Raw genomic sequence first — 11,004 nt, forward strand, 5'->3', positions numbered from 1 at the left:
GTCTGCTTTTAATGTCTTTACATGCACTTAGGGAATGTGATTATTCCCAGATTTCAGCAGTAACCCTATTTCTGAAACTTTGTGAATGAAAAATGTAATTTTTCCTGAAAGAAATCCTGTTTAGACAGGCAGATTTCTCTCATATTATTTGGCAAATGGTTTGACAAAGTCAGTGAGTAAATATTTTTGCTCTGCTCAACTTCCCAAAATCTCTTCAAGCTGCAGCACAACGTAATATTAACCAGATTTTCTTTTTTAACATTTAATTTACATAAAAATAAGGCTTTGAAAGATGCAAGGGAATAGGAGAGAAATCTGACTACTGATGAACTGCATTATCACATTATTAACTAACTGGCTTTCTTATGTGCATGTGAACTCAGTCATTATAAGTTGCATGTGTAACATGTTCCTGTTAATTTTGCCTGCAGTGTATGAGGAGGACGAGTGGGAAGTGGGCAGAGACAAGATCCACATTTTGAGGGAACTGGGTCAGGGCTCCTTCGGCATGGTCTACGAGGGCATTGCCAAGGACATCATCAAGGGCGAGGGGGACATGCACGTAGCGGTGAAGACGGTGAACGAGTCGGCCAGCCTGAGAGAGAGAATTGAGTTCCTGAATGAGGCCTCGGTCATGAAGGCCTTCAGCTGCCACCATGTGGTAAGGAGAGACAACATTTTCTGAAACTTGCCTTGTACATAAACACGAGGCATTGTTGTGTCAGTTTTTGTTACAGACAATGTGTAAAAGTGCTGAGTAGGGTGTGAATCTATGAATCCCACCAGAATGTTTTAACTGTCAATAATAAGACACAGTACCGATCTAGAAAAGTAAGTACTAAATGTCCCATCATGGGCAAATACCAGACCTGTCCCACATTTAACTGTGTGAAGGGCAACAGTATCACCTTGCACCAGACCAGTTGTCTGTCAGATAATTCCACATGTATTCAAACCAGACTATACTGTATATTGAAATTCCTCCGTGTCTCCCAGGTGCGTCTGCTGGGCGTTGTGTCTAAAGGCCAGCCCACCCTGGTGGTGATGGAGCTGATGACCCACGGAGACCTGAAGAGCTTTCTGCGCTCTCTACGACCGGACGCTGAGGTAATGAGATTACAACACTCACCCCTGAATCACAAACCCAAGCTGAAGTGTTTGAGATATGCTCATATTTGGTTTGAGTTTAGTGACCTTGCAACAGTATACAAGCAGAAGTACTATTATCTTCTGCCATGCGCTTCTTTTTCTTCTTTTCACTTCTGCTTTTTATGTAGATAAATGGTGCAGTAGTCATTTGTTGCATTTTTTTTAATCAGTATTTCTCAACTATCAGTGGTTTACACACACACACACACACACACACACACACACACACACACACACACACTAACTCACCCTAAGATAAGTTAGGATCTGCTTTGGCACTATATGCACTTGAAAGGTGCTATATAAATACACTTAACTTACTTTACATGTAAAAGCGCAGTGGTTCGTCAACTTCTATCCTTACAACAGATGTATAAACAGTTTTTCAATGTTTAAATTAACTGGCAGTTAACACATTAAGTAGAGTTACTTTTCTGTTGACACATTTCACTCCATCTGCTGTTTCCCTCCCAGACAGATTGTTGTGGATTCAGGACTAAATCACATCTACCAAATGTAATTTAAGTAGACAAGGAACTGTGTGGCCAAATATGAATCTATTTGTGTGGCGTTAACACAATAACTGAAGCTGCTATACTGTTTCAATTGCCGTTGCACAATAACTAAATTCCACATTGATTTTACTTTTGATAAGTGTCATCTTCTGAAGTGTGTAAATAAACAGATGAGCACTTGGACAAAGGCGTTTAGCAGTTAGCACTAAAGTCAGCTGAAAACATCAAACAGGCTTGTTTGGAGATGAACAGCAGGCCTCCAAACTTACTGAAAAAACTTGCTACTAAGCTGTTGTGTCAAGTGTGATGATTAACTTTTGATTATAATAAACCTGATTATTTTTCTTTATGCTGTGGGATCTAAGAAGTAACAAGTGTTTAAGTATTAAAACCATAGACTGTAAATATTAATGGACAACGCATCCGGTTCGGCGAAGTGCTGCAAATGCGGAAGTGCCTTAAACCTGCATTCTATCTGAATTCCAGCAGGGGCGACACGTGCAGTTGCAAAAGGAGGTCGGTTTCTGTAGAAGTCTATGAGAAAGTGACCCACTTCTCACTTGATTTATTACCTCAGTTAACATTTTCATAATGAGATTATGGTCTCAATCACTAGTTTTAAGTCTTCTGCAACACATAATGATGTTAATTTTTTGAATTATGGTCTCGTTGATTTTAAAATCGGCGATAAAACGGGGGGTGTTTTAGGGTGTGGCTATGATGTGATTACCAGCGAAAGTGTGTAACGTAACATAGAGTGTAAGCAGCTCCTCCCTCTCGTCTAAAATCGTCACATCCACAACCAGGATGGCTGCGCCCGTAATGGCAAACTCGACGACTCATAGCAGATCTCCACAAACCAATGGGTGACGTCACACATGCTCTGTCCACTAATTAACAGTCTATGATTAAAACCTAGGTTGGGTAGCAAAACATGAGTTGCTGACATGAAAGCAATGCGTGAATCTCTGTGTTAGCAGATCAGATATTGAAAATCTGTCTTGTGTCCCTCAGAACAACCCCGGGCGTCCACCGCCCACTCTAAAGGAGATGATCCAAATGGCCGCTGAGATCGCGGACGGCATGGCTTACCTTAACGCTAAGAAGTTTGTCCACAGAGACCTGGCAGCCAGAAACTGCATGGTAGCTCATGATCTTACCGTCAAAATAGGAGGTGAGGTTTAGCACAAAAGAGTTTTTGACAACAATGGCAGACAACAATGCATGCTGCTACTTACATCACTGTGACAGCAGATATAATTTGAAATTGATATTTACCCACATAGGAGCCATTTCTGAGATAGAGGTCAATTTAATATTGTTACTGTAGTGTGTACACGAGGTGTCTTCTTTTCCAGTGTAGAGCAAATGGTTGCCGAGATGCGTTTACTGGATGCATTAATTTACTATCCTGTCTATGCAGCCCCTCTGTGGCTTCAAATTTGAATGTAACAATTATAACCCATATATTAACCCATATATAATTAAACCGTACATCATCATTATGCACATCATTCATGCAGAACAGACAAGAGAACCAAACTGGCTAACCTCAACAACAGCATTCAAGTCAAATTAATTTAGATGTATTTATTCAACATCTTCAACATAAAACCCGTCATTGTGGAGTGCTTCACAAGGTCAATAAAATAATCCAACAGATTACAACCTGAATAGAGTGACACTGAAAAGCATTAGGGAATAAGTGGGTCTTAAATGACATTAAAATGTATTAAGCCCTTTAAACATAAAAAGTGTACACATCAGTGAATGCAACTAATAAAAATCATCTTTTCCTCCCAGACTTTGGAATGACCAGAGACATCTACGAGACGGACTACTACAGGAAGGGAGGGAAGGGCCTGCTGCCCGTCCGGTGGATGGCACCTGAGTCTCTGAAGGACGGAGTCTTTACTGCAAATTCAGACTGCTGGTCAGTGACACCTCTGATTTTGGGTTTGTGTGTTGGCGTAGATGCTGTACATGGTATACTGTAACATGGTGTTGAGTGACAGCTGGTGTCAAGCAGTATCTTAAACAGCAGAATTAAATGTTAAGAAATCAGGGTTTGTGGAGGAGATTCATAAAACTTGATCATTTATCATACAGCATCCTAGAAGATTCTACAAGCAAACAATAAAAGTCAGCTCATCAGTAGTAGCTTACTCAGTGATAAAATACCATTTTTTTTCTACATCACAAATACATTATTTTATTTATTTATATATTTTTATCTTCCAAAGGTGAATCATTTCCTGTTGAGTCCATTTTTAGTGCTTCTCCACACACCAGAATAACAAACAGTAAACACATTACAAATACTAAAATATGAGATCAGAACATGAGTGTGTAGCTAACCTGTTTTCATGCACCGTTGTTTACCAGCATCGCAGCCGCCGCCTCTGCCCTCAGTCTACATGTTCCCTGCATCAAGTGTTTACAGACAGATTACTCTGTCAGGTGCCTAATTGCCGTGTCCTCATTCTCCCTGTGTTGCTGCTGTTGTCTTTCGTAAACTTGTTTGCCAGGTCATTTGGGGTTGTGCTGTGGGAGATCAGCACGCTGGCCGAGCAGCCGTACCAGGGCCTGTCTAACGAGCAGGTCCTCAAGTTTGTCATGGACGGAGGCTACCTGGACCGGCCAGATAACTGCGCTGACAGACTGTGAGTAGTAGTAGTAGATATGGACTGAGGAAAACAAGAGTTTTAGTGTTAAATTATCTCAGACTTCCTGAGTCGTCAGTTTATTTACATTTCTCCAAATCACAAATTTGCACATCTACAATCTGCATTAGAGCTGCAACAATTGGTCGATATATCAATTAGTGCATCAACAGAAAATAAGTCAGCAACTATTTTGATGATTGATTAATCTATTTTTTAAGCAAAAATGCCAAAAATTCTCTGATTCCAGCTTCTCAGATGTGAGGAAGTGCTGCTTCTCTCTGTTTTATATCACAATATATAATTGTAAACTGAATATCTTTGAGTTTTGGATGGTTGGTTGGATAAAACAAGACATTGGAACTGTGAAAAAGTGCAGGGGAAATCATTCTCTGTTTTTTGCCATTTTATAGGCCAAACGATTATTGACTGATCAAGAACATAATCGGCAGAATAATCGATAATGAAACTAATAGTTGCAGCTGTAATCTGTACAACAAACAGGAAAAATAAAAGAAGCTTTCAGCAACTGCCAGGGTGGACAGACATGCAATAGATGTTGCATGTACAAACAGAGTAGACTGTAGTAGCAATAGTAAAATTACAAAATGTAGAAACAGGATGACAATATCAGATTAAAGTACAAAGATTTAGTATAATAAGTAAATATTAAGTGTACAAGGGGATCAGGGCTGGGGATGTATTTTTCTGATCAACAAATCCCAGGAAAATATTAAAACCAGTAGTTTGTCCTAAACCTGTCTGTGTCACTCAGCACTAAACTGACTAACAAATGTACAGTTTAGTTTAAAAAAAAAAACAAGGCAAAGTAATTTCCTGAAACAGCTGGGCACTGTAGTTTGTAGCAAATGTTACTTTAAAAAGTGTGCTTTCTGGAGGGAATATTTGTAGCTGTGGATTAATAAACATTTGGTGTTCTAGTGTATTTACAGCAGCAGGATGGTGTACATGTGGGATTGACTCAAAATAAACTACAGTGCCCAGGTTCATCATAATGAAGGAACAAGTCACCCAGTACAGCAACAGTGTGGCTTACTGATGTGTTTTTAATAGTTTTGGACAACAATGGAGCTCTGTGGGACAGACCAATAAGGCCTTGGCTACACAGAAAATACTTGTTAGTATGATAAAATAATTTTCATTGGATTTGTTGGCATTAAGAAAAACATATATCACTAGCCATATTCTTTCAGTTATAGTTAAGTTGCATTAAAGGTGCAGTAGGTAAGAATTATATTAATATTCATTACAGTCATATTTTCTGAAACTGACCCTATGTTTGAATAGAACTACATGAAGCAAGTAATTTAAAAAAAAATTGGCTCCTCTGGCACCACCTACAGCCTGCAGTGCGATTTGCAAAAATCCACAGCTCCCTGTTCAGATGCACCTATCAGGGCCAGGGGGGGTGTCTAACTGCGTGTCAATTACTGCTCATGCATTCATTCTCCCTTGTGGGGGGAGGGGCTTAGGAGACTGTTTTGGGCTTTAGCAGAAAGGGGGAGGGACCGAGAAGTTGTTGATGTTCAAATATTTTGGCTAAGTCCTGGATCTTCGCAATCCTACCTACAGCACCTTTAAAGTGCCCATATTATGAAAAATCACTTTTTCTGGGATTTTGGGTGTTATTTTGTGTCTCTGGTGCTTCCACACGCATACAAACTTGGAAAAAAAAAACATCCATGCTGTTTTGAATGAGATACAGGTTTCTGAATGTAACCTGCCTTCAGTATCCGGGTGAGCTGTTCAAAATCTGCAGTGTTTTCTACGTCACTAGCCGAAACGAGGGGGCTAAACCATGCTAGCGCTAGCATGCTAGCGCTAGTCTCCCTCGTTCTCAATGGCAAAACAGTGCTACAACACACACAAGTTCACCATAATCTACAAAGAAACTACTTACATGTCCCTGTTCTGCAGGTATTCCACACAAAGTTGGAAGTGCGCCCTCGTTTAGAAGAAGTCTCCTGGCTAATCCTGCCTTGTACTGACTGAAGTTAGAGAAACAGCTAGCTAGCTGATGTGATCCTTACCTAGCTACTGCACATTAGAGGGTGACAATTTTTCGGGACTTCCGCGGGAGTCAATCTCACTGTTGGTAATGTGTTCGGGACGGATCAAGCATAGAAATCAATGGGAGCGGGACGGAGCCAGAGATTAAATTAAGAAATGACGCTGCAATGCGGTGAGTGTGCCCAAAGATTGCGAGGCATTTCGTTTTAGAAAAGAGAACCACTTACAGCTCACAATACGTTTGATGATTGTGAACACTGTGACCTGCGGGAGTCTCGATAAATTGTCACTACTAACCCCCCCAGCAGTGAGAGACACACGGCTGTGCAGCGCTGCATTCACACAACATCAGCACAGCAGAGCAGAGGAGCCGCTCTCGCTCCCTCGGCCATCGCTGCAGCTGTACACACACAAACACACACACACACACACACACACAGAGTCTGATAACTTTAGACAACATAGGGAACGAAACGGGAGCGGGACAGGATTCGGGAGTCTTTCTCTCGGGATTTTTCAGGACAGGATTTTTTTGGGGGGGCAGTCCCGTGATCGGGATGTGACGGGAGTATTTTCGTGGGATCGGGATGGGATGGCAGCGACAATTGATTCCCGTGTCACCCTCTACTGCGCATGTGCGAATCCCAACAAAGATGGTACAGAAGTAGGATGTCTCACTCTGTAGCTAAAATAGAGACCTGAACACACAGGATGAAAAGAGGAGCTGCAGCAATGTGCAGTACAACAAAAATATGGTGTTTTTTGAAAATTAAACCATGTAAACCTATTCTGGTACAACCTCAAAATACAATTGTGAACCTGAAAATTAGCATAATATGGGCACTTTAAATTAGGTATTCCTAACCACACCAGACAGACAACTATGTTAACAAGAAATAAGTACATTGTGAAAGGAAGAAATAACTATAGTAAACAAAACTTTCAGACCTCAGTATCATTTAACCGTGATCTCACTCTCCCTGTATCCTTACCCAGACACAACCTGATGCAGATGTGTTGGCAGTACAACCCCAAGATGCGTCCTGCCTTCCAGGAAATCATAGAGATGCTACGCGAGGATCTGCATCCTTCCTTCCAGGAGTTATCCTTCTTCTACAGTGAGGAGAACAAGCCGCCCGAGACCGAAGACTTTGACCTGGACATGGAAAACATGGAGAGCATCCCGCTGGACCCATCGTCCTACTCACAGAGGGAACAGTGTTTGGACAGGGACGAGGCCTCCTCCATGGGCCTGAGGGGCAGCTACGAGGAGCACCACATCCCGTTCACACACATGAACGGGGGAAAGACCAACGGACGAATACTGGCCCTACCACGGTCCAGCCCCTCCTAACATACTGTACACATCCCGCGCAGTCATGTCATTGCTATAGATTTAAATATATTTTTGTTTTTTGTTGTCATTTTATATAGATCACACTTTTATCACACTCTCTCTACATGAGCCCTTCAGTGCATAGCTCAGGACCTTATTTTTCTTCTCAGATGCCACAAACACACACTACAGAAAGTCCACACATGTATGCCAGAAGACACTTTTTTTGTATTTATGGACGAACCTCCAGCGTCTCTCTTGTTCATGATTGTAGTTTATATACTCTGTGTGTGTGTGTGTGTGTATATATATATATATATATGTATATATATATATATATATATATTACTTTACATTACTTTACATCTAAATCCCATATATATATATATATATATATATATAATATATATATATATATATATATATATATATATATATATATATATATATATATACATACACACACACACACAAACTTGGCTATATATATATATATATATATATATATATAGCCAAGTTTGTGCTAGACTGGGTGGATAATGGATTCAACTGTGAAACAAACTTTTGACAAACAAGACGGCTGCTAAACCCACTGTCCCTTCCTGAGTCCAGACTGTGTCCCTCTCCCCCAATTCAACAAGAGGCTTCATCCCTGGGTTGCTTAGTTTTGAAAAAAAGTGCCCTTCTATTTTGTCTGTGGCCAACTGTACATCAGTTGTCATGGAACGATGTCTGAGTCTTTGTACGCAAGCAGATGACAAACTGAAAATGAAAGACTTTGGGAACTCTGTTGGATAATCAAAGATGGTCCATCCTCGAACAAACTCATCCATTGGAGAAGCTGGTTGAAGTGGCTTACCTCCTCACACTCTGCAGTATTCCAAAATGGTACACAGGATAAACACAGGACTTCTGTTGGGTTATATATTTTAAAATGTATTTACGTTTCTTTCTTTTCCTTTTTTTTTTAGTTTTCACATTTACAGCTGAAGGATATTTAAACAGTTTTCAAAAACATGTTGGTGAATGAATTCCTCAGATTGACCAATAGCTGCTTCTTTGGTATATTTTAGTGGGTATAGCAGATAAAAAATATATATATAAATATATTGTTGATGTTTTTGTACATAGCTGATATTTTGTCATTCTTGAGGTATTTCCAGTCATAGAAAATGTTTTTACATGTTAGTCTCTTATGTTTATTTTTTCTAATCCAGAAAATCATACTAATTAGCTTTTTTGGACTCATGATCAACCAACAGCGCGATGCCCGGGAGGAGTGTTTGGCGTCTTCAGCTTGAGATGTCTGCCCGTCATATCAAGATCAAATAAAATAGTGCTGTAAATAACGCAGCAAGGTGCATTCATGAAGAGGCTCCGGCAGTGCTTCTGTTATTTTCCATTCTCTTAATACATGTTTTTCCAAACAGTGCTGTTTCTTCAGTAAGTACTGAGATTGTCATGTGTGTATATAAAGGGAAATTGTGCTTTTATCTCAGTGAGGAGAGTATGGAGAGGTAAAAGTTTGTTTCCAACAGAGCCAGACATAGCCAGGCATACAGTAAATATGATGTACACACACTCAACTCAATTTACATACAAACTAGAGCCTGAGTGAGATTGGATTTTTGAGGCCAATACAAATAAAGAAGAATCCTTTGGCAGATATTTACTTTTTACACAACCACTCAACACTACATGATCAAGTACTTTTGGCCCTCAAATTTGGTTATTTTAGAGTTTTTATTAAGGTATATATACTGAGACAGGATATTTTACTTTTTACATACGGATGTTTTACAGATGATGATAATGACATTAAATTCTGAGTAGACATTTCCTGAATTGCAATAATTATAAATATGATAAAGAACTATAACTAAAGAAACGAATACAACAACTAAGAAAAATAAATAAAATGCAGTCTAGAAATGTTTATGTACAGCAATTCCCCATGTGTGTCTGACAATATATATGCTGATAGTAGTGACTTATCACATCTGTCGGCATTAATCAAAAGCATTTATCAAATTGCAAAAATATTAAATGCCATGTGCTGTAATGAGGGTGTCAACTGTAATTGGTTATAACGCTGGATGGCTATGCCACGGTTCAGGCTTTAATGTATTAGGTTTAGTGCAATGATGCCACCTACTGGACAACAATGAAATGTGATGACATACAAGCTTTGCACTTTTGACAAAAGTTTTATTTCTGCACATTGAATATATACAACGTTCAATAACAAAGCATAATGTGAACTGTTTCAACACTATAATGTAAAGGGAGTCTAGATGAAGGTATGATCACCACTAAAACTGTAATAATTGTGACTATCTTCCATAAAGACAGGAGCTTGTATATGGTATTACAGAAAAGGTTAGTGTTACTAGGATACACAAATGCCCATATGTATTTGTGTTTCCCTGGACAGTGTTTTCTGGCTGAGCTGCAGTGGAGAAATAGAAACACAAATAGGGAATTTTATCCCAAAAAAAAGTAACTTTTATTTAACTAATTAAGACTTAATTAAGACAGATTAAAAAAAATTTGCAAATGAGGACTGGATGTTGTCCCACTATCTCTTACAGTCGAGACAAATAACTAGGCATGCAAGTATTGTTTTAAGACATACTTGGAAAAACAATATTAAAGGTGCTGTAGGTAGGATTGCGAAGATCCAGGACTTAGCCAAAAAATTTGAACATCGACAACTTCTCAGTCCCTCCCCCCTTTCCGCTTAAGCCCCTCCCCCACAAGGGAAAATTAATGTGTGTGCATGAGCAGTGATTGACACACAGTTAGACACCCCCCCCTGGCCCTGATTGGTGCATCTGAACAGGGAGCTGTGGACTTTTGCAAATCGCACCACAGGCTGTAGGTAGTGCCAGAGGAGCCGGATTTTTTTTAAATTACCTGCTTCATGTAGTTCTAATCTAACATAGTTATCAGTTTCAGCAAATATGACAGAAAGTTAGTTACCTAACCTAAGTCTTACCTACTGCACCTTTAACCTTTCCTTCAACTGAACTAAACACTCAAACTGAACATGAAAAATCCACATATTTAAATATACATGAGACCTTCTTTTTGGTTTCTGGTCTAAATGTTTTGAGAGAGGATAGGGATGTGTTAGGAGGGATTTGTGACCTCATTGTTTCTAAAAAAGAATCTTGGCTATGGTGGCCCTGGTTTCACCTGCCCAGTGCAGTCCAGGTAAAGTCAGGGCCTCATTTCCACATCTCAGTCTGTCTGGGGATCACTAAATGCAACTTCTATCAAAGTATGTACCTGATATGCAATAATGCAA

At 39.6% G+C, this 11,004-nt stretch overlaps 1 protein-coding gene across 1 annotated transcript in view; it reads left to right on the forward strand.

Moving 5' to 3' along the window:
* The window catches only part of insra (insulin receptor a), a 74,508-nt gene extending 64,632 nt beyond the window's left edge, over nucleotides 1–9,876 (forward strand). Inside the window, exons 16-21 of the mRNA XM_031293914.2 lie at nucleotides 432–661; nucleotides 997–1,107; nucleotides 2,679–2,838; nucleotides 3,468–3,597; nucleotides 4,193–4,327; nucleotides 7,355–9,876. Of these exons, the coding sequence (XP_031149774.1) occupies nucleotides 432–661; nucleotides 997–1,107; nucleotides 2,679–2,838; nucleotides 3,468–3,597; nucleotides 4,193–4,327; nucleotides 7,355–7,712 (1,124 nt within the window). The 3' untranslated portion in view covers nucleotides 7,713–9,876. The remainder of the gene's footprint in view (nucleotides 1–431; nucleotides 662–996; nucleotides 1,108–2,678; nucleotides 2,839–3,467; nucleotides 3,598–4,192; nucleotides 4,328–7,354) is intronic.
* The last annotated feature ends 1,128 nt before the right edge of the window (nucleotides 9,877–11,004 follow it).

Source organism: Sander lucioperca, chromosome 9, assembly GCF_008315115.2.
Source record: "Sander lucioperca isolate FBNREF2018 chromosome 9, SLUC_FBN_1.2, whole genome shotgun sequence".
Lineage (NCBI taxonomy): Eukaryota > Metazoa > Chordata > Actinopteri > Perciformes > Percidae > Sander > Sander lucioperca.